Below are 27,119 nucleotides of genomic sequence, written 5' to 3'. Positions count from 1 at the left end.
CATATAGTGTGTGTGTGAGAGACACAATGATCTATGCACAAGGGATTCCCCATCACTAATGTGTGCTGACCAACAAGAAGGTTCTGTACTCCTCACACCATTTATTACATACACGTGTGTATATTTGTGTGTGTGTGTGTGTGTGTGTGTGTGTGTGTGTGTGTGTGTGTGTGTGTGTGTGTGTGTGTGTGTGTGTGTTGATCAATGTGTGTGTGTGTGAAAGAGAGAGAGAGAGAGAGAGAGAGAGAGAAAGCAATGATGCACGCAGACGAGATTCCCCATGAATTGTGTGCGCTGCCGCTGACAGGGAATTTCTGTGCCACATCTCCTGCCATTTGTCATCTGTGCATCTTTCTGTTATCAACTGAGATTCACACCAACAGGTGAGAGTGTTTCCATCAGCATGTGATGTGTTGCTGCAGGGGAGATTAAATTACTCCATGCAATACAAAGGAGGAGACCCCACAGGAAGTAAGCTAATTCGAAAAAGAATGAAAGAAAAACAGAAAGCCATAAACCGTTCTGTCATAACAAGCGACGAGAAAAAGAGCTAATAAACTTGTTGAAGTGGGAACGCATCAAGTCCTCTGGAAGTCTTCTCCAGTGACTAGAACTATAAAAGATTGACCCAGATTTGCCAGATTGTTGGCAAATAAAAATCCAATGTCTAATTATGTTAAGTAAAAAATATTTGCTATATAGAGTGTCAGAACCAGACAGGGACACAGAGGCGCCCGCAGGAGACAGAACTGTTGACTCGGTTTTAATTTATCCCACACAGAGCAAACAACAGTATCATGCAGTAGAGAGCGAAAGACCACTAACCGGGCCCGACCTGAACCTTTTTAGTGTTTTTTTCCCTGACACGCAGGATAATTGCTTGTTTTTCAATTATTACAGACGTGCAGTGTGATCAATGTAGTATAGATCGTTAGCATGCGGGCAACCAGCACCAGTATCACCCATACCTGAGCGGTCTGGATAAACATACAGCTTATCATAGTGTAAAAACCTAGTCGCCTTCAGGAATATGAAGTCAGGTCTTACTCTGAATCCTTGATTAAACTCAAGTTGCAGCGTTTTCAATGAGCTGCCCACTGGATTCTATTTTACAGGTTAAAAAAGCATGGGTTTCAAGGTCTACTTTTCATTAGAAAACTTTTCTTTATCTAAAACATTAGTAACAGTAAAACTGGTGGTGCAAGCTGCAATCTGACTAGTTCTTGTGGATGTGTTAAAACTCATAAAATGATACGTTACAATAGCAGACTACAGCCACCGCACCTGCATCTGTGCTGCATTGCTGCACTGAAGCCACTAAAATGCTTAACTGTTAATTTGTGTTTAGGCATGTGCAATTCAATGACTTTTATAGTGTGTTTATAATTCTTAAGATTATGTGCATCTGTTGGCACAGTGCCGGCCTGTGGTCATTGCAGTGTTTTAACATTGACCAATACTGCAGTAAAGTCAACAGAGTGTGTGTGTGTGTGTGTGTGTGTGTGTGTGTGTGTGTGTGTGTGTGTGTGTGTGTGTGTGTGTGTGTGTGTGTGTGTGTGTGTGTGTGTGTGTGTGTGTGTGTGTGTGTGTGTGTGTGTGTGTGTGTGTGTGTGTGTGTGTGTGTGTGTGCTGTACACAGTGCTAATTTACAATGATAATCTTTCAAATTCCACTCTGTACCCTCCTCTCGCAAAATGCAGCCTTGAGGGAGACCACGGTGTATTACCTTCTCTTACAAAAGTAAAGACTGCACATAGGAACACATCCACAATTGCATGTACACACACACTCACACAACCTGGAAATGACTAAGGCTCCACTCCTTTATATTATAATCTGTTAAAACACACACACACACACACACACACACACACACACACACACACACAGAGAGAAAAGACAAGACAAGAAAAAGTGCTGATCCAAGAAAGTCTAAACTTTGCCTGAGTCAGTGTATCGGCTCGCTGCTGTATAGAGAAGATATATGGCAACACTAAAACCGAGTGTCCGCTCGAGGCATGACTGCACAAAAACCTAGATGGAAGGAAACGACTAATGACAGAGCGGAGGGTGTGCAGACGAGGACGGGGAGAGGGAGGGGAAGAAAGAAAGAAATAAAATAAAAGAATACACATGGGCAAAGTGACAGCAGAAGTTTAAAAACAGCCCCCAAATAAAAAGGAGCACAGAGAATACTGATTTGTGGAAGAGAGCAAGAGAGATGGGGAGGAAAAGGAGAGGTGGAGTAACTGTTAATGTGCTGAAGGTGCTGGGTTGGGTATCATGTTGCCCCTTTCATGAGCCGTGGTTTGAAAGGTCTCTCTGCACTCCACAATAAGGGACGCTGCATGAGCACTGCAAAGTCTCTGGGGAACCTCATGGGACCAGTGACTTTTAGCTGCATCAGAAGGTGCAGGGAGTGTTGTTATCAGTAATTGTGAAGAGGAAATAGTGTCGTACTGCTTAAACAAGTATTTAACTGTGGACGGATAAATAAAACCTCAGCATCAATGATGCTACAGCTTGAATTCAGGCAGGTGTGTAACTTAACTGTGTCAGAATGATGCACACAGTGTTTATATAGTGTTTTTTAATCTTAATTACATTCAAAGCGCTTTACAGTACAGCTTTTCATCTATAGGATTCTATGAGAACGGCAGTGGGCAGCAGGGGCAATTTGGGGTTCAGTATCTTCAAGGACACTTCAACTGGGATCGAACCGCCAACCCTCTGTATAGAGGACAACCCGCTCTACCCCATGAGCCACAATCCTTTTGCACAGAAAGTGGAAGTGACTATTAATCTACTGTTAAGGAGAACTCCTCCCTTCTCACACACTCATTCACACAAAGCCCCATGCTTTCCTCTCTATCTTAGAGACGGCAAGTTCACGGCTCCCCCTAGTGGTGACACTGGCAACTAGCACTGTAAAACAGACCACAGGACCCTTCTTGCCCTCTTCTTTTAATCTCCCTCTGTGCCTCCTGGCATCATCTCATCACTGTACCAGCCAAACCCACCTACATGAAACACACAACTCTTATGCGTCTCCATTTGCCCTGTGGGGGGGATCATCACACGCCCGCGCTGTTACCCCTCATGTGCAAAGCATCATTACAACTGAGGTATTTCGCTGCAGGGTTCATCATGAAAGGCCAACAGTGAGGGAGCAGAAAAAGGGTTCAGTCTCATGCTCGCTGCAAACACACCTATTAGTGAATCCCTGTGAGGATTCCTAATTGAGCTGCATGAATATGTTTGGTTCATATAGACAATATGAGTGTAGGTGCCTCTGCTGCCATTTGCCAAAGGCACCTTGAACATCGCTACAAAGTATATGTGCGTGTGTGCGTGTGTGTGTGTGTGTGTGTGTGTGTGTGTGTGTGTGTGTGTGTGTGTGTGTGTGTGTGTGTGTGTGTGTATGTACTGTATAGCAGTGTGGCTAAGTAAAATGAAGCTCCACTGGGGCGCTATCCTCAAGTGGCCTTGGTAGAGAGCCCTTCCACTTAAACAACCACTTAGCCTGTCTGAAGGAAACTATTTTGTCTTCCTCCAGATTCAAGGGTACTAAATTTTCATTTCCAAAAATACACATAGACATTGCAGCGAAGTTGCATTTCTCAGAGGTGCAAATAAACATATACTAGCACCCTAAAAGACAGGATGCTAGCAGATTTAATAAAGCGGGAAGCGAGCCCGGTGATCCACAGTGACCGTTTGGCCCGTCCCAACAGCAGCAAACTCCTGTCTGGCACCCACCTAAATGAGCACTTCCATATTGATTCACAGAGCCAGTTCCTGCTGAGGCAAGTGAAACACCAGAGGGCTACGCACACACACAGCAGAAGACAGGAAGACGGACCTGCAACGTTTGTAGAACCGAGCTGATTGTTCAGACATTAGACAGTAGCTGACTAATAAAGTGGCGATGGCGATGTGTGTCAGAGTGCTGCCCTATGTCACATGTTGGGACTTTTTTTTAGACCAGTATAGAAACAGCATTAGCTAATCAGGGACAAAACTGGTGTCCCTCATTAGTTTTGACAGCAAAGATGATTAAATAGTTTCTAGTGGTTCGTTTAAAGCAATAGACATATTGGATAGGAGGTTAGAATAGCACTCAAGGGAATTAATAAGTCAATGAAACACCCCATTCAAAGTAAAGCATAAGTGTGTAATTAAGAGAGAGTAGGCCGTGCATAGACCAATCAGAAAGATTGATAAAGCAGTAATTAACTTTAAGCAGTCCTGTCTGAGTCTTACATAGTAGATGATGTAAATCTCTAAACCGCTATATGATCGAACTGACCTCAAATCCTTCTGTAACAGGTGTTAAAGTCAGATTTATACGTAATTTGCCATGCAATGTATTAAACAGTTAGTTCCTAATGTATTGCAAAGCTTATAGTTATAAACTAAAATGTTAGAAGAGAATGGAAAACAGTATACACAATATATGTAAATTCACAGATTTCTCATTACACCGCCATAGATGGAAGAAACAAATGCCCTTTAACAAAATCTCAATGAAAACAGCTTCAGTGTCCAAGTAAACCACAGAAAGACATTTAACCAGCAGTAGATAAAGAGACACACTCACATTATATACAGTCAAAGAGACAAAGATGGAGACAGTGGTACTCACGCAGTCTGCAGAGGCCATTTCCCCCCCTGTGTGGTCTGTCAACACCACATCTCTAACCCCTGACTGACAAACTGCGTAACAGTCACTGCTGGTGGTAGCTAACAAGCTAACAGGCTAACTGTGTCACTCTGACCGGTGTTTAGTTTGAATTACGCTGTTAACTGTGTGTGTTTAGTTTGGTGAGAAGGTTTTTCATCCATGTTGTTGTTGTTGTTGTTGTTGTTGTTGTTGTTGCAGGAAACAATGAAGACAACTGACACCTGAGCATGTGCACCTCACTTAAGGGTTTTACACGTGGACACCTCCGTCCAGAGGGGGCGCTGCTTTCACAAGATGGACATTAACACGCTGTCTTTCTAGTTAACAATAATTTGTTTTTTGTTGGTGGGTGAAAACATACAACCTCGATTTAAATACACCCACTGTTGGAAATAAAAGTAAAAAGAGACTAAATAAATAAATAGATCCTTTATTTAACTACAGTAAAATACTGTAAATTATTATTTTAGAAAAGTAAAAATCCTGCCGCTAAATGTTACTCTGGTAGAAGTATATCAGTATAATGATGAAAAAGTATTCAAAAAAGCGTAGTACAAAAAGTGCCCCTTGTGTAAAAATGCATATTATCATTTGATTATTGTTGCTCATGCATTCATGTGTACTCAGTGTTGGGGAGTAACGGAATACATGTAACGGCGTTACGTATTTAGAATACAAATTATGAGTAACTGTATTCCGTTACAGTTACAAATTAAATAGATGGTATTCAGAATACAGTTACATTGTTGAAATCAGTGGATTACATGATGGTACTTCTCTGTTTCACGAGTTTATTCACTGTCTCGTAAATCCACCGGAGGCAAAGCCCCCAGGAAGCAGCTGGAGACCAGGGCTGCCGTAAGAGCGCCCGGACCCCGGCGGTGTGAAGAAGCCTCACCGCGACCGGCTCGGGACCGTTACAGGCCCGGGACCGAGGCTCTGAGAGAGTTCCGTCGCTACCAGAAATCTACGGAGCTGCTGATCCGCAAGCTGCCCTTCCAGCACCTGGTGAGAGAAGACCGACCTGCGCTCCCAGAGCTCCGCTGTCATGGCTCTGCAGGAGACCAGCGAGGCACGCCGGGTTCACACCGGACGCTGAAGCGCCGTGAAGCGCTGATAATATCACCCGTTGACCCAGAAGTATAAAAGCATATGGTCACTTGTTGTTCCAACATTAACTGCAACAGCGGAGAAGTTCATCCATCTTCAAGAGCTTCTCCGCTGTTTGCTCCGTTCAATGTCGGGTGTCGAGGGTAAATTACGTATTCTCCGCCCCCCCTCTCTTTTTATCTTTATGACTGCTTGTGTGTCTGTATGGAGGGGGGCATTTAATAATGTGATCGGTCAAATTGGTAAATTTAAAACTCCAGGACAACAGAAGGGGAATACAAACTATGGGATGCATGCTTTATCATTTATATCATATAAAATATGTCATCAATATCGTTTAAAATCATTTTTCAGTGTGTTTCCTGGAGCGATACGCTCGCGTCAAGCGCAAAAAATAGACCTGACGCCGAAACGATCGCTGCACGGCGCGAGGCAGCCTTGGCGCGGGGGGGGGGTCCTTCAGCGTCCGGTGGGGCCGGCACAGAGGTGGGAGTGGATGGGAGCCGGACATCCAGCTTCCCCGCCGCATCCATCCAGCTTCCCCGCCGCATCTTGCGGAGAGAGAGTTTAAACTGCTGCTGCTCCACTGACTATAACACCGCCGCAATCATACACTTAAAAAATGCAATACAAACCGGAAGTATTCCAAGTATTCAGAATACGTTACTCAGATTAGTTAATGTAATGGAATACGTTACAGATTACATTTTTGGGCATGTATTCTGTATTCTGTAACGGAATACGTTTTGAAAGTATCCTTCCCAACACTGTGTGTACTCAGCATTTAATTGTAGTTTATTGATGTGGAGCATTTCCAACGTTTATAAGAATAAGTAATGATTATTTTCTGGATAGATTTGTGTCCTGATTAGTTTCGTGATTAATCAATCATTTGCGTTGTTTATAAAAAAAACAGAAAATTGACAAAGTGACACCTTTATCTTTGACTCTTTTATCCAGTAATAAATGTGTTACTATAAAGTAAGTTGTCACATAAGTTAGAGCCAACACTTTAAGAATTATTGAAATACAATCTTTGGGTTTTCTATTCAATATTTTTATGTAATATAACTAGCAACTAAAGCTGTTGAAAAAAAATTAAAAACAAAAACAGTATTTCACTTTGAAATGTAGTAAAGTAAGAAGTGGTCTGACAGGAAAATGCTCAAATACCTAATACTCAAATACTAAATATGTACGTAGTTACATGCCTTTAGTGGCTTAAATTCTGCATAGCTGAACCAAATACATTGTACCATTAAACCCATTGTTTTTCTCTTGTCGGCACAAAGTCCTCTCTTCCTCTTTGTCCAGTAATTTATCACATGATTGGTTCTCAGTCAAAGGTGTCACAGGATCTTGGTGGGTTCCTTGTGTGTAAAGCCCATCACAGTTTAACATGCCCTCCAGGCTTTGAAGCATTAATTATGGAAAGGTCTTTAAACCTGCAGGAACGTATTCTGCTTTATGTGAGCACAGCTTTACTTTCTAGTTTTGAGTGTTTAGTCAAAGTGACGCCAGTCTTTTCAGAATGAATTTGAGAAAAGTAGATTTTATTAAGTACACAATAAAATACACTGTTGACTTGCCAACAGAAACCACGGTGTAATGAATCACCCACTGACATCATGAAAAAAGAGCAAGTGGCACAAGCCCAACACACACACACACACACACACACACACATACGCTTCTGTGACCGCTGCACCAATTAAGTATTTAGCGAGGATTCCAGTCCCTATATTAAATATTCACTTGCTTTCCAAGATGAATAAAGGATGAGCGATTGACGCATTTATTTGGATGCCAGTGCGAGTGTGTGTTTGACTCTGTGTCCGACTGTGTGTGTACGAGTTTAGTGCATGTTCTCTGAATCTCTGGTTGAGTGCACATTGTTTCTCGAGTATTGATTGGTTACAAGCACAGCTTCACTAGGCTCTGATTAACAACACAGACTGACACACACTCACACAGACACACACACAGAAAACTGGCTTACACACAACTGTCCTGTAACTGAGCTTGAACAACTTTTCGCCTTATTTACATTTATCATTATGAGAATTTGTTCTTTCCATTTGAAATCCCTGTTTTATTTGTATTTGACTTTTCTTCACCTCTCTATATCCCCTCTCTCTCTCCACCAACTCCTCACCCGTGCTGTTTCTGTCTGTCATCCACCATGATAAATAACCCTGCATGCCTGGACAGCTTCTCCTTACATAGGCAGATACCAGAGGCTTAACACTGTGAGTGAACACGAGGCTCGGGGTCCAGGTAGGACAGACGCTTGACTGGCTGCTCTCTCTCATCAGAGGTTCAGACACAGCAATGTTGTGTTTGTGTGGCTAAGAGACAGTCTCCAAGAAACATGCAAATGGATGTATTTCAAAATCACAATCCGTCGGCCAAAATGTGTTCACAAGCTCAATAAATGTTTATCACATCCTCCGGAATAGCTTCCATGCTGGATTGTACCAGACCCTTTCCACACACTGCATTTGAGCAATCCGTCTTCTCTGTATTGGCCACAAATCAGTGGAACACCCGACCTGACGATGCGAGGAGCTGCAGCACTTTCTAACAAAAAGTATTTTTATAAAAAACAGTATTTTATATTTATATAAAGAGTATTTTTCGGCATTGTGCTGTCATTGTCCTGCTCTGACCTGGACACGGACCTTAAATTATATAAGCTTAAAGCTATAATCTGGTGCAGTGCATTAAATTATATGATAACATTGATGTTTAAACTTTGAAAAAGTTAAATTAAATTAAATTAAATTAAATTAAATTAAATTAAATTAAATTAAATTAAATTAAATTATTAATAAGCAAAATAATGACACCACGCAGATGGTGACCCTAACCCATGCAAATTTCAACTTTAGCTAGGAATCAAGGGAATCCAAAGAATTGAAACATCCATTGTACATACAGCACTACTGGCACTACTGTGTTTATTAAAAGTAGCACTTTAATCCTAAACTATATAATGCAAACTAAAATGTACTACGAGAGCAAACAACAATTGAATGCATGTTTTCAAAAGTCAGAGCACATTTGGTGATACACCTTATTGCATAATTTCAGATGATATTTTTCCAACTTTTACACTGAAAAATACATTTTTCAGACGAGCTGATCAGATCGATCAGATTTAAATGGACATAGTTAGCACTGTCGCCTTACAGCAAGAGGTTATTGGTTTGAATCCCAGTTTGGCTGGGACTTTTCTGTGGGGAGTTTGCATGTTCTCCCTGAGTCTGTGGGGGGTTTCTCCGCATACTCAGACTTCCTTAAACAGTTCTAAGACATGTAGATAAGGGTAAGGTTTATTGGAGACTCTATATTGATCATTGGTGTGAATGTGAATAGTTGTTTGTCTCTGTAAGTTTGCCCTGCCAGCTGGGATCAGGACCCTCAGAGGATGAGCAGTATACCTTGTAATAGAACATAAGTAAGCAAAAGTAGTGGCTGATTTAAAGCTGCAGATCAACCTCTCTCATAAATTACCTGAATACTGATTAAAAACTGTGAAACTACGTGAAGTAAAGGGGTAGATTACTGATAACATTTCCTCCTGAGTTTTTTAATTATTGAGTTTTGCATCAAATTTTCAAATGTTTTAAACCCTGCGATATTTAAAAAAAAATAGATAGGGATGAAATCAATGAAAGATGTAAAGACTAGGAGAGTGAAAACAACAGGGGAGAAGGAAAAAGTGAGTGACAGAGGAGAAGAGGAGCAACTGTGGGGAAACTGTAACTCTGTCACCTTCACACCACGTGATGTCTATCAGCAGCCAGAGCTCATTTAATCAGATGGACTGACAAACATCCAGACTGTCCGCACACACACACACACACACACACACACACACACACACACACACACACACACACACACACACACACACACACACACACACACACACAAGCACACACACATACACACACACACACACACACACACACACACACACACACACACACACACACACACAAACACACACACACACACACAAGAACATGGCATTTGTGACTCTGGCCCTGGAGGTCTAAATGCCCCTTCACTCTCGCATTCCCTGCTCTGTATCCAATAATATCATGGGCTTTTGATTAATCTATTTCACTTGGCTGATGGAACTGGCGTCCGCTTTAATTCAGAGTGATCAGACATCAGCCGAGTGCATCTGCGTCTGTAACTACTCAGGCATTTAGGTCAAAAGGGGATGTACCAGGTTTCAATTTTTTAGTTGAATTTTGGCTTAATTTTTATTTACTTTCCAAAAAATGAAAAACAGGGAATTGTCCTTCCTATCCTGAAGCACCAAGTACTACTTCACCAGAGTACTGGCATCTCAGAAAGTGTAAATCATGAACTCATTACTCAACTGGCATAATGTTGCACTTTCAAGTGAGACCGTGAAATAAAATTATGCAACTTATTCTGAGTAATTTCCTGCAGAGTTGACTTCTGCCACAGGAAGCAGGAAAAACACTTTAATAATGCAAGAAGATCGGAGTACGAAAGTAAATAGAAGAACGACAGAGCCGGGATGGGAACACCAGCATGAACCTGTGCCAGGTGACTATTCAGTGGTGACGTGTTCAAGAACAACATGTTTACTGGCTGCATGGCAAAATCACTTTCTTAGGATTTAGATTTTTTTATCCATCAACTCTTTCTGCAACATAGATCTCTGCTTTTCTAACATGGTTGAGTGATGTTGTAACAAAGCGACAATATCTGCAGCTGACTCGAAAACTAGCGTCACATTAGCCTGCAGAGGAAACGTTGAGGTCATATGTTCTGCATCGAACGGCAGTAAATTGTCGCCCCGGCCTACAGAATGCACATTAACGATACGATGAGCAAGCACATATAAGAAGCAGTGGTAGCTGTCTCACACACACACACACACACACACACACACACACACACACACACACACACACACACACACACACACACACACACACACACACACACACACACTCATGAATAATAATCTGTAGGGCATGAGGAGTTGCGGCTCTACTATCCTCTTGTAGTTCTTTTCTTATCATCTGTGGTCTTTGTGTTTTTTTGGTATCCAAAAAGAAAATCATGGAAATCGTGCATGAGTTTTGTGTGTACGTTTGTGTTTCTGTCTATGCAAGGACTTTGCATATAACTTTATATCGCAATTTTCAAAATGAAATGCATAACAATAAAACAGACAATTCATGGAATACAATCCAAAACATGGAATATAACAAGATTTTAGTGGCAAAATATCTTAAGAATGAGTTGGACCTGTAACCCCCCCTCGCCTAATGTTTCCCCACATGGAGCGGTTATCAGACTTTTTTTTCAATGTCTATTAAAAGAGTTATAAATAATTTTATAATTTTTACATAAGTAAATAATGTTTGTGATGTATTTTTATGCTATACACCAGAGTTCAAATTGTTTTAGGGTGTAATAATGTCATGACAGTGGTTTCGAACCTGGTGGTTAGGACCTTGTCCTTGTAAGGGGATTATTAAGATTAGAAAAAGAAGAAAGAACATATTTCGTGTTTTTGTTTCTTTTGCGAAATTCTTGATAGTTTCACCTTTTCAGACCCTTATTAAATATTCAAAAGGAAAATAAATCACCCACTGGTGGAGCTGTCATTACAAACCTATATCTGCAGCATCATTAGAAGATCCTGTCTTTGTTTTTTTAGGGGACACAAGTCAAAAAGTTTGAGTTGGGAAGTGCTTCCACGGAATATGTCTCAATTCACCTCTCACAACAAAGCTATGCAGGTTTAGAGGAGCTCTCAAGGGTTCTTCACTGATTTGCATCTTTTCTATGGTGTGTTCACATGTTAACAAAATAGGTAATTTGGTCTGGTTTTGGATATTCAAGAATGGGTCTCTGAAGAAGATAAAGTATATTTACTGTGTGTGTGTGTGTGTGTGTGTGTGTGTGTGTGTGTGTGTGTATGTGTGTGTGTGTGTGTGTGTGTGTGTGTGTTTGTCTGTCTGTCTTTTTAAATGCTTGTTTTTACCAACACTGACACATACTGACATGGAAAAGGACATCAACCAACTGGTTTATAAGGTTACCATGGCAATCACCAAAGACTTTCACTTTAACGCACATGCCGCAGCACTCACACATAGTCACACCTAGATCTATATATACATATACGCCAAGGTCCCAAGCGAAATGCTCAAAGCACATGGCCATATGAGCTCCCACAGCCAGGTTGACCCAACAGGGACACAGACTGCCATCAAACACCCCCCCTTTCTCTCGCTCTCTCTCTTTCTGTGTCTGTCTCTTTGGAGGACACAGGGATGTGATGGAGAAGTGACTCTCTTATGCTGTCGTTTTTTCCGTGCCAACTTGACTGGAAAGGCCTGGGTGGGGGTGGGGTTGGACTTGATGTTCGAACGACCAAAATACAATTCATGGAAACGTTAAGCCAGCAGCCTCGCCAAATATATGTCAAACATGGACCCACATTTCTGCACAACGGTGTCCAGCTTCATTTGGATGCTTCCTGTTGCATATGTTAAACTGGATAAGGAACTTACTTATGTTTAGCTCATGTGAGGTTTGGATTGGTGTGTTTTTCTTCCCCTTTGTAGCTTATATGCAAATAAGCATAATTATGAGATATTAACTTGTAGTGCTTCCTCTAATGTCTAACAATGTTTTTAGATGACAGCAGTGAGTGTGTTACAGTGTGAATGTAAAGCAAGTGGTTGTTCACGAAAAAGGCATCTTTCCTGGTATAATAACTAGCTACAACCAACAGCGGAGAATGAAATGCTCTATTCGAGTTTGCTCTCCTCCTTTCTTCTCCACTGGAGCAACAACACAATGAAGGGGAAGCAGCTACATGTTTCTCTGTAGCTGGAGGGAAGAGCAACGATCCACAATGTTCCAATCAAACTGGCTCAATAATGTTAAGTCACAGGTTACAAACAGCAGACACATGATGGTAATGGATCTCTAGACTGGCACCTGAGGATGTCATAAATCAAAAAATCTTCAAAAACACATTTAAAATTTAACATTTAATGTGAGGCATTTGGAGGATGATTATAACCATTTGTGCTGTACAGCATTGGACATAAGTAGATTTTGATGAAGTGGTGCATTAATGTCTACTCCTGAAACACAGCCCACTTGTTACTTGTTTTGAAATCGGTTGTGCAACTTTAAAAGCTCTGTGAGGTAAATATGAACATCTAACTGAGGAGAATATTTACAATACACGTTGGAGTAATAATCAAGGAACAAGGTCTCCAAGATTGACTTTAAATACGAGGAAAAACTAGACTATTCATGGCCTTTCTCTTCAACAAGATTTTTCGAGTAAAGAAGGAGAAAGAGAAAATAATATATATTTATATATAAATATATATAATAAAAAATTTAAAAATAATAATAAATACAAAAATTGTATATATATATATATATATATATATATATATATGAGTTTTTTAATCAATAAGCACTATCACTAATGCCATCTTCTGTTCTTTGTCTACAACCACTATGTCAGGTTGGTTTGCCAGCAGCTGTGTGTCCGTCTGGAATCTGAAGTCCCACAGGTTGTTAGCTCCATTGTTCTAAACCACCTTCAGTGGTATGTCCCATCAGGGCACCTCTAATCCACATTCGGCACAGATGCTCCTGTACACTATCCCAGCCACTTGGTTATGCCTCTCAGTGTATGCTGCCCAAGCCTGCATCTCACACACTGCTACTATGTGCTGCATCTTTTCACAGCCTGCACCGTGGGTCTTGTCTGCCATGGTCGACCGAAGCCTCTATGGATTACACCTCTATGATTTCCTTGCGGCCTACTCATGGTTTCCATTTGCCAGTGGGATTCCAAGGTGTTTGTAACTGTCCTGGAGATCTGTTATGTTGCTCACTGGTAGGTTTATCCCTTCAGTTCTGATCAGCTTGACTCTTTTGATCCGACTGCACTTGTCCAGTCTGAATGACATTCAAATGTCGTTGCTGTATATTCTGATGGTTTGGATCAGTGAGTCCACGTCTCCCTGACTCTTAGCATAAAGCTTGATGTCATCCATGTAGTGGAGGTGGCTGATCTTTGCTCCACTTTGAAGTCGGTATCCATAGCCACTCTTTGTGATGATCTGGCTCAGGGGGCGCAGGCCTGTGCAGAACAGCAGTGGGGACAGAGTAGCTCCTTGGTATATACAGCACTTGATGGTAACTTGTTCAATGGGCTTTGGGGTGACCTAGTTGTCCACAGCCCCATTGAGTTCTTGAGAAAGGCTCTTAGTGTCCTGTTGATGTTTTATAGTTCCTAGCATTCCAGTATCCATGTGTGCGGCTCAAGCGACTGTTATGTCAACAGAAGGTAAGGTTATGTTTATGTTTATGTTTATGTTTATGTTTATACCCTAAGGTTTAGGTTAGGGTAAGGGTTAGGTAAGGGTAAGTGTTAGACAAGTGTAACTACAGTTAAGGTATCCAGGTCAAGTCAATATTATACACTCTGATGTCATGGAGACACGACTGGGTTTGAAAGTGTGTGTGTGTATGTGTGTGTGTGTGTGTGTGTGTGTGTGTGTGTGTGTGTGTGTGTGTGTGTGTGTGTGTGTGTGTTCGTGTGTGTGTGTGTTTGTGCAGAAAATCTAATATTCCTCAGTTTGTTTGACTTTGTTAATAAAGAGTTAATGAATCCGATCAGATCACTACTGTAAGCACTCACATAACACTGTGACATAAAAATGTGCCCCTGGAGGGTGATCAATCAGTGAGTGGGTTTTCACATGGACATCAATAGTCGCTCTGATGCATCTGACATTGCATAATACAACAGAGTGACCTTAAAATAGTTGGAGATTTCAAATTTAAAGACACAGTGTTTGAGGCAGTGCATGGAGGTGATCAGAACTCCAGGAAATCCTGAACATAATCAGTAAAGTAAAAAAACATAAAACTGAACACAAAAAAACTACATATCACACAAACGACCAACGACAAATCTCTCAACTATAGACGTGGAAAACCCCTCTCTGGCTCAGAAGTCAGTAAATAATAAAGAATAATGAGTGTATCAACAAGGATCATCAATCCAACGGAATCCAAACAGGAAAATCGGAACAGCTCAGTCATTCACAAGTCAGCAGTCGAAAGTGACAAAGTGACAAGAACCGTCCCACTCATCAGCAGTCATGCTGCTAGGGTTGCCATGACCACCTTGGACCATTCAGCAACCCCTGACAAGCACACAAACACAAACACAAACACACACGCACCTGTAGACCATGCCTGACTGACTGTCGTGCAGAGACAGGGAGTGGAAGTTGAGAAACTCCTCCAGCTGTTTGAGTTCCGCCATGCTGTTGGGTTTGTTTGCGGTCCACAACATCAGAGGAGCGTAGGGTCGAGGTCCCGTCCCCGTAGGCGTGTGGTTGACGAACCTCCCCTGGCCCGGGCCCTGAGCCTGGACGCTGACCTGACCCCGCGACCCCTTCAGCTTGGGGTTAGGAATATCCGGGCACGTTGCTTTGTACAGATACATCCTCCTGCTCCCCTATTCACTTTATTCTCTCTTTCAGCCTCTCCCTTCTTCTGTGAGTCTGTCCCACAAACATGTACACTCACACTAATCCAGGTAGGCCCCTCGACCACACAGTGCTACATGGAGCAGAGGACTGTGTGTGCGTGTGTGTTGAAGCTCAAAGGAAACAGAAAAGGGAAGTATTCCTCTGGATGAAGCTCCAAATAAAGTGTAACCCTCTTATTTTTAAAAGGACAAAACTGAAAGGGAAGAAAATCCAACTTGGGAGAGCGTCATTTGGAAAAAGAAATGCAGCATCAGAGAGTCGAGGTAAGGTCCAGGCTGCACGTCCGCACAGGAAAAACTGCCTTTTTCTTTTTCCTTACATGCACTTTACTATGAGCTGTGCCACATATGTTCACTATTCACACACACACACACACAGAGAGAGAGACATACACACACAGATAACTCACTTGTATCTCTCTTTCTCGTCTGCTCTCTGTCTCACACACACACACACTCATGCTGTCACTTTGCCTCTTGCTCAGCCAGTCTACATTATAAGCTCAGTTTGGTTTTGGTCCCTATTAAATGGCATGGGAATCTGGGACATGTTTTCCCGCCCTCTCTCTCTCTCTCTCTCTCTCTCTCTCTCTCTCTCTCTCTCTCTCTCTCTCTCTCTCTCTCTCTCTCTCTCTCTCTCTCTCTCTCTCTCTCTCTCTCTCTCTTGCCTTCCATTTCTCCAGCCCTCTGTTATCCTCACTCTGACTTTGCCCATCATCCCTCCTTTGTCTCTCAGTATTCCCTCTGAAAAAAGCCCTTTCACTTATTCCTGATTTCCTCTCTTGTCGCTCTTCCAGCGTTTACATCTCCCACTTTTCCTTTTCTTAATTTTCTTTCATCTGGCACAGTTCACGTGGACGTTTGTCACTTTTTCATCCCCAACCCCCTGAACAATGTTTCCTTTTATTCTACCGCATCTCTTGTGTCTTTCTTGTCTTACCACTCTCTTTCTCCTCTGCCTCTCTCTAAACAATGTGTAAGCTGGAGTTTTGGCTATAACACACATCTAAACACACACTTTCTCACAAATACACACACACACACACACGCACACACACACACTCAAACACACACACATCACACACACATGCACACAGCCAACAAGCCTTGCACAACTGCACACAGTCTGGGGGCAGTGTTTTTGTTATGAAGTGAACCACAAATTAAAACTTTCTCTGGTCTGTTTTCTCTCTTTCCTTCAATCTCACACCATGCACGCACACACGCACACACACACATGCACACACGCACACGTACACACTTCATAATTTAATAACATCACGTCCGCTATGCAATTGGATTACGGGAATGGTGAGGAATGATTTTGGCAATTGCTGCTTGGGTCCAACACATGGGCACAAATACAGAGCCAAAATTAATATGAAATAGAAATGACCCAAAATCGTATGAATCAATTTTACACACATTACGGAAATCAATAACGCACTTGTGTCTGTAACTAATGTAGTAGTGTAATATACAATAATCCATCCTCTACTTTAGAGTACAGTCTCAGTCTAACTTTTGTTTGTCAGGATTGAGTTTCTTTCTCAGGTAACATCTTTTGTCAGTTTTTCTTTATCAGTGTGCATTGTGTAGATGCACACACACTCAAAACATGTAGAATCAGACAGGGAGGTTAGCAGAGGGGCAGCTGTGTCCATTGTCCGACAGGATGGGTGGAAAAACTGATCCTGTCTGGCAGCAGGAAAGTCCACTGAGCTTATGTAACCCCAGTGTGTGTTTACAGTGTATTCATAGACACCAGACACATACACAACCTTACACGCAAAGCCAATTCACGCTTGATCAATGGCGTGGTCCATTTGTGGGTGGTGGTCAGTGTTGGGGAGTAACGGAATACATGTAACGGCGTTACGTATTTAGAATACAAATTATGAGTAACTGTATTCCGTAACAGTTACAAAATAAATAGATGGTATTCAGAATACAGTTACATTGTTGAAATCAGTGGATTACATGACGGTACTTCTCGAGTTTATTCACTCTCTCGTAAATCCACCGGCGGCAAAGCCCCCAGGAAGCAGCTGGAGACCAGGGCTGCCGTAAGAGCGCCCGGACCCCGGCGGCGTGAAAGAGCCTCACCGCGACCGGCTCGGGACCGTTACAGGCCCGGGACCGAGGCTCTGAGAGAGTTCCGTCGCTACCAGAAATCTACGGAGCTGCTGATCCGCAAGCTGCCCTTCCAGCACCTGGTGAGAGAAGACCGACCTGCGCTTCCAGAGCTCCGCTGTCATGGCTCTGCAGGAGACCAGCGAGGCACGCCGGGTTCACACCGGACGCTGAAGCGCCGGGCAGCGCTAATAATATCACCCGTTGACCCAGAAGTATAAAAGCATATGGTCACTTGTTGCTCCAACATTAACTGCAACAGCGTCCCAATTGAATGTCATCTATCTTCAAGAACTTCTCCGCTGTTTGCTCCGTTCAATGTCGGGTGTCGAGGGTAAATTACGTATTCTCCGCCCCCCCCCCCCCCCCCCCTCTCTTTTTATCTTTATGACTGCTTGTGTGTCTGTAGTGGATGGGCAGAGGGGGGCATTTAATAATGTGATTGGTAAAATTGGTAAAATTAAAACTCCAGGACAACAGAAGGGGAATACAAACTATGGGATGCATGCTTTATCATTTATATCATATAAAATGTCATCAATATCGTTTAAAATCATTTTTCAGTGTGTTTCCTTGAGCGATACGCTCGCATCAAGCGAAAAAAAAAATAGACTCGACGCCGAAACGATCGCTGCACTGCGCGAGGCAGCCTTGGCGCAGGGGGGGGGGGGGGGGGGGGGGGGGTCCTTCAGCGTCCGGTGGGGCCGGCACAGAGGTGGGAGAGGATGGGAGCCGGACATCCAGCGGGCCCGCAGCATCGGTGGAGAGAGAGTTTAAACTGCTGCTGCTCCACTGACTATAACAACGCCGCAATCATACACTTAAAAAATGCAATACAAACCGGAAGTATTCCAAGTATTCAGAATACGTTACTCATATTAGTTAATGTAATGGAATACGTTACAGATTACATTTTTGGGCATGTATTCTGTATTCTGTAACGGAATACGTTTTGAAAGTATCCTTCCCAACACTGGTGGTGGTATGCATGTTAATCAATCAAATTCAAGTTTTATTTGTATAGACTATATTAACAAATCACAATTTGTCACATAGGGCTTCACAAGGTGTGACATCCTCTTCCCTTAACATGCGCGTGAATCTCCTTTGCTCCCAGTCCCCTTTGTCGTTGTATTTATGTCTGTTTATCACTTGTCTCACTTTCTCTTCCTGTAAATGTCAGTGTATTTTTCCTATTTTGTCTCTTTTCCCCTGTCAGCTTCACGTTCCCTGAGACTAATTAGCCTTCTTTTTCAGTCTCTTTCATTTTGCCCCCGCCACCCACACATGCACGCCCTCCAGTGGGTGAATCCCCATACGATGATTGCACATGTCTGATAATTATCCAGTGTGCACAGCTCGATAGAACCAGATCGGGTAGAGCAGCCTGACATATATGGCACAACACAGCACACCTTGTTTGTGTTTTTTTTTTAAATGACTCTATCACATGGCTACATTTTAAAGTCTTTCCATTTTCACTTTTATGTGCAGTGTAAAAACATTATTTCTCTGTTGTTTGCTGCAATGTGGAAGCTCTGTCTATGCCCTCCGACTCTATGGCGGCAATAATTATCCCAATGATCAGTCTCCAGCCCTCAGGGACTGTCCTGCTCCTGTTTAACACCAGAGTGTTGCCCTACATTCTCCACTAAATCCCATTGTTATTATCATTAAAAATCTAGCTTAATGCTGAGAGCAAAGTGAGGCTGATGATATTATATTACACAGACTCTATAAATACATGGTCACTATAGCGTGTGCTGGGTAAAATCGTGCTTATTTTTTGATCTATTGGGAGATGGATACTTTTAGCACGCTCCTGTGCAAGAGCAAAACAGTGGCTGCAAACTACCAATCTGGGCATTGTCCCAACGTTTCATCCATCAAGGTCTAATAGTACATGTGTTTTTGTTCTCCATGCAGCTGTATCGTGTTGCCACACCTTTGTCTGCGGTGTTATAAGGAAATATAACACCTCAGACAGAGAAGGGCCAGCAATACCGATGGCTGCCACCATAATTTCAACCAGTCAACTTTTACCGTAAGACCCTGGAGCTGTTGGCAGACTAGTTTGTGAAAAAGGCTAAGAATAACAGGGTGTTATATTGAGTGGTTAAGATAAGATCTTTGAGATTTTTTATCAGTGGAAATAAAACTACAGTGTTAGAGGGAGCCTTTGCATGTAGTTTTGAGGACCAATCGATCCATGAAGGTGTTGGTTAACAGCCGTTGATATTAACAGCTTCGGAACAGCCGTTAGCTTATGAAACCAGATCCAAACTCACGAGATCCAGGTTTTTTATTTTGATAAAAGTTGCAGCAATTGTTCAGATTCAAATGAGAGGGAGGACGTCCAGCTATCGCTTGCTGTTTGGCATCCAGAGAGGAGAGCTGGCAGACTGTGTGTGTGTGTGTGTGTGTGTGTGTGTGTGTGTGTGTGTGTGTGTGTGTGTGTGTGTGTGTGTGTGTGTGTGTGTGTGTGTGTGTGTGTGTGTGTGCATGTGCGTGTGCGTGTGCGTGTGCGTGTGCGTGTGCGTGTGTGTGTGTGTGTGCGTGTGTGTGTGTGAAGGTCGTGCTAAGTGATTCACGCGGTGTAGTCTTTTTTATTAGTGCCATACTTGCCCTTGTCAGTCAGTCTGTCTGTCAGCTCGTGAGCAGCTCTCATCGTATCTTTATGAGCCCATAAATAAAGAGCATGTGAAGTGTGCAGTCGCCAACATGTCACCAAGCTTTAATAACAACTCCAAACCACATCTGAAATAACTAAACACAGTGTTTGCAGTCCTTTTACTATGCAAGATGCACTCACTAAACCTTTCCGAGTGTTTTAACAGGTGAGTGAACGCTGACATTGGAGAAAGGTGTGGTCTGACCTAATATATGATTTTGTAATGGATCAAAAATATCTGAAAAAACTGCTACAAAGATTCAGTTATTAACGGTAAGCATGTATACATTGCACTTTCCTAGTCTTGGTCACAGTTCAAAGCTATCTACAGTACAGTTGTGCCATTCATTGATTCACATACACATTCATACAGTGCATATATGTGACACGTTTCTCCCTGCAGCACACAGGCCAAGGTGCAGTGTCTTGCCCAAGGACTGTTTGACGCACGAAACTGAGCAGCTGGTGATTGAACCATTCATTTTCTAGTTGGTGGACAGCCCGCTCTAACGCCAAGGCTTACGAAACCTGTATCAGGGGAACATCACAACAGCAGAACATCCATCCATCCCTCCATTATCTATATTGCCTATGCTTTAGGGTCATGGGGAAGCTGTGGGGAGTGCTCACATTCAACCTAACCCCAACCTGCATGTCTTTGGACTGTGGGAGGAAGCCGGAGCACCTGGAGAAAAAACCCACACAGACACAGGGGGAACATAACAACTCCACAAGGAAGGACCCCGACCGAACCTTGTTGTCCTTCTGCAGGACAGCTGCATGTAAATGTGAGTCATTGGAGACAGATATGGGCGTTATAGACGTGGTCATCACAAAACTGATATGTTGTTACTATGAACACACTGTAAACTGGTGGTGTGAATCCTCAGTCTGTCTTCTGATGAGTTACTATTCATATTAATGAAAGATAACATCGTTGAAATTTCAGCATCTAATCACTTCTAATGCGAACTCACAGATCTTGATCCTGCTGATTAATCCCACACTACACAAACAACAGTTGCTTCAGGTGACACACACATAGATATTCAAATCTGTGCATGTATTGTGTTACTTGTGACTTGTTCCAATAAACTCAGCTGCCAGAAAATCTTTGTTGAGGTGAAGGGAGGGTACACTCTCCCGAAGCCCGTTTACAGGAGACAGTTTGAAGTTGTGAGCAAATTATCTCGTCGCTCATCTCGCTGTCAGTTCACACGGTGATGATCCCGTTACCTTCTGCCAATTCATTTTCTCTGATTAGTAAAAAAACACATTTGGAATATGGAAATCCTTTTGAATTATGCATTGCCGTGCGGTGTTGCTCCACGTAATAAACGGATGCATGAATACTTGGAAGGGCTCAGCATTTCTTTCTCTTATCCCCGCTCTGCTTTGTTTTGACTAAATTGGAGAGTGAACCGAGTCAAAACCAACAGGGAGACTGGAGAATAAAAAGAGAGATGGAAGAAGAGGAGCTGATAGGAGGAAGAGAGGTGATAGGAGGGAAAGAGAAAGGCAAGACGGTTGCAGACCAATGGATGCAGGCTTGGATGATTGGAATGAGACACAAGCGGATTAGGCGTTTAGTGACAAGAAAGGAGAGTAGAGTGAGGAGGGGGAATACATGGCGAGGAAAGGGGAGGCGGGGGGGTTACCCAATGCCAAAAATATCCATGTGTGAGAAACAAACTAGAAGAGAGGGAGAGGGGAGAACGTAAAAGATGACCGACACTTGCTGCACTTATATTTCCAACTTCCAAAAGTGGAAACGGCGATGCCTGTCTCATTCCCCAGAAGCAAAGCCATTGGTGCATCCTACCTGTCAATCATCAAGACACCGATTCAAACCCCTGCTCTCCAGCTCTCCATATGTTTTGTCACCATGGCGTTAGAAGATGTCAACACGAGCTAATGCGGCAAGACAGATGCTGTCTATTAACATTATGTCAAGATCAGGTGACACAACTCCGGGCCGGGGGTCATTTTGACCAGTGTGACACCTGTGACCCACAATGCTAAAAAATGATAGGACAGGAGTGTTTGTGTGTGTGTGTGTGTGTGTGTGTGTGTGTGTGTGTGTGTGTGTGTGTGTGTGTGTGTGTGTGTGTGTGGGGGGGGGGGGGGGCACACCTGTCATCTAATAGCACTTATGGTCCAGCCCAAAAATACTTGAGTAATCTGTCAGCAAACATGCAGGGACCATGTGTATTCACTGTACGCTGCGCACACAAACACACACACACACATACACACACACACACACACTCACTCAACACATTTAGTAATCATAGTGTTAATGATGTGTCGAGAAGCAAAAAGCCCTTGATACCTTAATACTTGTGTGTTTGCGTCTGAATGCGGGCGCGTGCGTGTGTGTGTGTGTGTGTTCAACACCATCATTGTGAGGACATTTTGGCTGGTCCTCACAAACTTCACAGGACTGTTTGAGGGTTAAGACTTGGTTTTAGGATTAGGGAATGGATAATGTTAATGAGTGTCCTCAGAGCTACAGAGTGTGTGTTGTGTGCGTATGTGTGTGTGTTTGTGTGTGTATGTGTGTGTGTGTGTGCGTGTGTGTGTTTGTGTGTGCATGTGTCAAGTACACCATAACGTGTTTGTTTAGGTTCTCACTCTCTCTCACACACACACACACACACACACACACACACACACACACACACACACACACACACACACACACACACACACAGGGCTTGACTGACCTGTAGGGCATCCCAGTCTTATGTGCCACTGTCTCTTCTTTGCCCAGTCCCAACATTTTCAGGTACCAGGTGGTCTCCACCTCTCGGATCAGTTTGGCCTTGTGCCGCTGCTGCGCCCCTTGCTTCTCGGAAGAGGAAGTGCGCTTGGCATCCTGGATGCTGTTGCGGTGGACTCTTGTGCCCCCCTGAGAGGCCACCGACAGCCTGCGTTGCATGTGCGGCGGAAGGTGCCCCCCTCCGCTGCTCCGGACGGCGAGCATGGCCCCAGAGGATGCCCTCTCCCCTTAAGGGCAGAGTTCAGGGGACCGGGTGGAGAGGAAGAGTTTCAAAGTTTCCAAGTGGTTCCAATTCCTTGTCCCCCTCTTTCCAGGAGACCGATCAGTCCAGCTTCAGAGAGAGATGCGTGTCTAAAAAAAGCTTGTGAGTTCAGTCAGCGCTCCGTCTCAACTTTCTGACCATCTTCTGAAGCTCTCAGCTCTCTGAACTCTGCTTTATCTTCCCCCAAGTGTTTTCTGTCTGTTTTTTCTGTCTTCTTTCTGTCTGTCTCTCTGTCTTTCTTTCTGTCTGTGAAGTGTGATCTCTGGTCTCTTATAGCCTCATCCAGCCTGAAACAGGATCCTGGGTTCCTTGTCTCGTCACAGGCTGCACTGGCCTAAAGGGAGGGAGACAAACATGCCAGGGTGTCGGCAATGAGCACAAGCACTCGAAACACACACACACACACATACACACACACACACACACACACACACACACACACACACACACTGCATATGTGATAAAACACAGAAGCGTCCTGTGCATTGAAACAGTTCATAAGACACAATACATACAAAGTGCATACACCTTGGCATGCAAGCAGCCAAACCTGAAAATAAACTAAAAACAAAAGGAACATCAGCCCAAATTCAAGCAATAAACACATTTTAAATTGAAGCTATTAACAATCATCAACACACACCACATGCACACTGGCACACACACATTGTATATCTTCATCTACAGACTTGATACCGGCAACAACTCTATATTTACACACCTTCAGGACCACTTCCGAGTCTGGAAGACTTAACACCATTCCTAGTGTCATAAGACTCCTCGTCGGTGTGCGAGAAACACAAATTTACACCTTGCAAAGACATAACAATGTTCAAACACAGACATTTGTCTGTGCAAACAATATCTGAGCACAAATATAGAGAAGCCTAGGTTCATATATGTCAAGTGTTTTGGGGCGTCCTACTTAGTAGTATAGTTATCTAAGTCATACAATTTTAATGTATGATGTAAGTGTATAAGTATAATATGAGATTTTTAAAGTATATTATATATACAATTAAATATATACACAGCATAACATTTAACATGTGTAACATAGTAATTTGAATGTATAACAAAACATGTTACATATAAAAAGAAAACAGAGATAAAGTGGGATGTCATAGGTTAAATGTAGTCTTAACATGTAGCTTCAGATACAGAGGCTTTGTGTGCGGTTTTGTGTTTGTCTTGCTTAAAGTTCAAAGTTGACATACACACACACACACACAAACACACACACACACTAAAGAGCCTTTATTGATTCCCACCTGACAACTTTGAAGCTGACTGTTTAATATCCTGCAGCCATGCATACATTTGGTTTCCTGTCTGAATGCACCAGAGCGAGGGGCACAGAACAGCAAAGCAGAGCCGTGTTCAAAGAGCAGGACAGTGTGGTAACTGAAGGTGAGAGGAAGGACCCGCGAGATGCACTCGTTCAATCATCGTTTAGGTGGTGAAGACGGAAGGACTGAATGCTGATGAGATGCTAATTCATGTCAGGTACTGGGTGGGGGGGGCTGATGTGGCCTTTTAATGAGACACACACACAAATACAGTGTGTTATAAGACGAAGAGGAGAGTGGCTAAAGAAGGAAGGAGAGAGAAGAAGAGAAGAGACAAAGAGATAATTTGGACCCAGTGTGCAGCTCATTAACTATTCTCGATGACTAAGTAAAGTGTTAAGACTGTTGTCTGAGCCACAGGAAGAGAGGAAGCTGATGCCGTGAAACAAGAAGAACTGGATGTCACTTTTCACCTTCATCAAAATGTTTAACATAATGTGAGCGGGTCAAGTCAGGTCAGTCAAGTCATTAAGGTCAGAGGACCGAGGAATACATGTAACTGAGATACGCATTTTGAATAGAAAATATCAGTAAGTCAGAGTTACAAAAAAAAAGTGACATTATTGAATAATTTATTTCACCCAATCAATGCTGTGGGAAAAGGTCAAAACTTGTTTCAACTTATTTGAACTTTATAGATACGCAGATTTCATGTCAACAAAGTGAAAACTAAAGAAAAGTTATAGTGTAAATGTCAAACACTGTAATATAAATAAAGTATCTATAAAGATGGACCATGCATCTCCACTTCCCCTCACTATCGATACGAATGCTGCCATCTTGTACATTTGGAGCCAGAGTCTGCGCAGTGATTCACTCACTCGTCACACAATCATGAGTCAGTCTCAGCTGTCAATCATGATGTTTCAACCCATTTTTTTATCACAGGAAATAACCAATTAAAACCAAACTAACCGGACAACATGAACACTCAAGCAAACATCAGTGTGATCTAAAGTGTCAGAAATTATCTTTGAGAAAAACTTATATCACGTGTACCTTGATTTTTTTAGTTTGGTACACGTTACATTCGCTAACATTGATGGAGGCAGGTTTAGGATCTATCAGCTTGCTGCAGCCAGCAACCAGCGAGCGATCGAGGTCCTATGGCTTCACTTTTTGGGAGCATTCACAACGTTTTAGTTGATTTACTTTAAGTGTATGGCTCAAAATGTGTTTGGCTCAAGAGCACGACCGAGCTGCTAACGATCACTAAAAACCTGGCAGCACACAGCAGTGAAATAAACTTGCGACTTTATTATGTAACATGTAACACCAGCCAATTTGAGTTGGGTCCATGATTGGTTTAATCAGCACATATTGGATCAAGACGTGTGTGTCCATTACATGACTCCGTGTGGTCAAGCTGTGCAGCCTGAGGATCCTCCTGATATCTGAACACACACCCCCAGTGTCCTTTGAGGTCAAGTGAATAAGTCAGTGATGGAGTGTCAGCCGTAAATTATTCAGCTGGGTAATGAGAGCCTGATATCTCCCTGCACTTTGTCTGAGGGGTCTTGGGGGAAAGGTAGGGGTCAGTGCTGACTGTGCAGGCTGAGGGGATGAAGGACAGACCTCTGTCTGTGGCTCAGCTACGCAGGGGGATTGGATTGGAGAGTTAAAATTCTGTAGACTGTTGCAAAGTCTTTTAAACCATTTTGACCACTGGAGGATTTGACTAGCTGATATTATTTTATATACTAAAATGAGATTTACAGTAATATATATGGTTACATTGAACATATGAGGCAATGTTGCACAACTTTTTTGCTATAAACTAGGAATTTTAAAGAAGTAAAATAAGTAGTTCTACTCCACAGGATGAGCCAAAGTGAACAGCAGTAGGTAACTGTTAAGATTATTCAAATCACTTTTTCTGTCTGTCAGTGTGAAGCCAGAAGTTGCTGCAGAGTGAGCGCTCCTCACTTTTCCCCATGATCCACTTGTCGTCAATTCATCCTGTCTGCTGATGAGAAGCAGGGAAGTCTTAGAAAGAATCATGCAAGCGGCTGTAGCATGCCTTAGTGTCCTTGGGCAAGATGCTGAACCCCAAATTGCCTCTGAAGGCTGTGCCGTTCGGATAGAAAAAGTGTTTTCACAAAAGCACTTGCACATTTCTGATGCATCATTTGCGTAATTAGCACCCAGTGGCACTTGCACACATATTCAATCATTGTCATTGTCACCCTGAACAATCCTCCAAATACAAATGAACAATCTAGCAGGAAAGATTCATCAACTACTTGTTTTGAACAGTCTGATTCGATTCATTCCAGGTTGAGTACAGCCCTTATGTGCATGGAGTGCAGCTGTCTCAAGGTGAAGCAGCATTTGCCATACAGTATTAAACATGGCAGGGTGAACAGCACTTCAGCTGGATGACCTGTTGTCCCTCAAGGTTGCTGCCTGAGGAGATTCGTCACACAAAGTGAATCCAATCTGACTCGTCTGGGGTATCGTCACCGAGAGGGAAATTCTAGCATGAACAAAATCCGTCATTCAAGTCCTTAATCGTGATTCCCCACTGAGA

The 27,119-nt window shown here is 42.8% G+C and overlaps 1 protein-coding gene across 1 annotated transcript in view; it reads right to left on the bottom strand.

Annotated features, from left to right (window-relative positions):
• kcnab1a (potassium voltage-gated channel subfamily A regulatory beta subunit 1a) overlaps nt 1-15,347 on the bottom strand; it is a 95,097-nt gene extending 79,750 nt beyond the window's left edge. Inside the window, exon 1 of the mRNA XM_061073335.1 lies at nt 15,082-15,347. Within this exon, the coding sequence (XP_060929318.1) occupies nt 15,082-15,347 (266 nt within the window). The remainder of the gene's footprint in view (nt 1-15,081) is intronic.
• Nucleotides 15,348-27,119: the final 11,772 nt, after the last annotated feature.

This window comes from Limanda limanda, chromosome 6 (assembly GCF_963576545.1).
Source record: "Limanda limanda chromosome 6, fLimLim1.1, whole genome shotgun sequence".
NCBI lineage: Eukaryota > Metazoa > Chordata > Actinopteri > Pleuronectiformes > Pleuronectidae > Limanda > Limanda limanda.
This window is presented reverse-complemented; position numbering and strand designations above follow the sequence as displayed.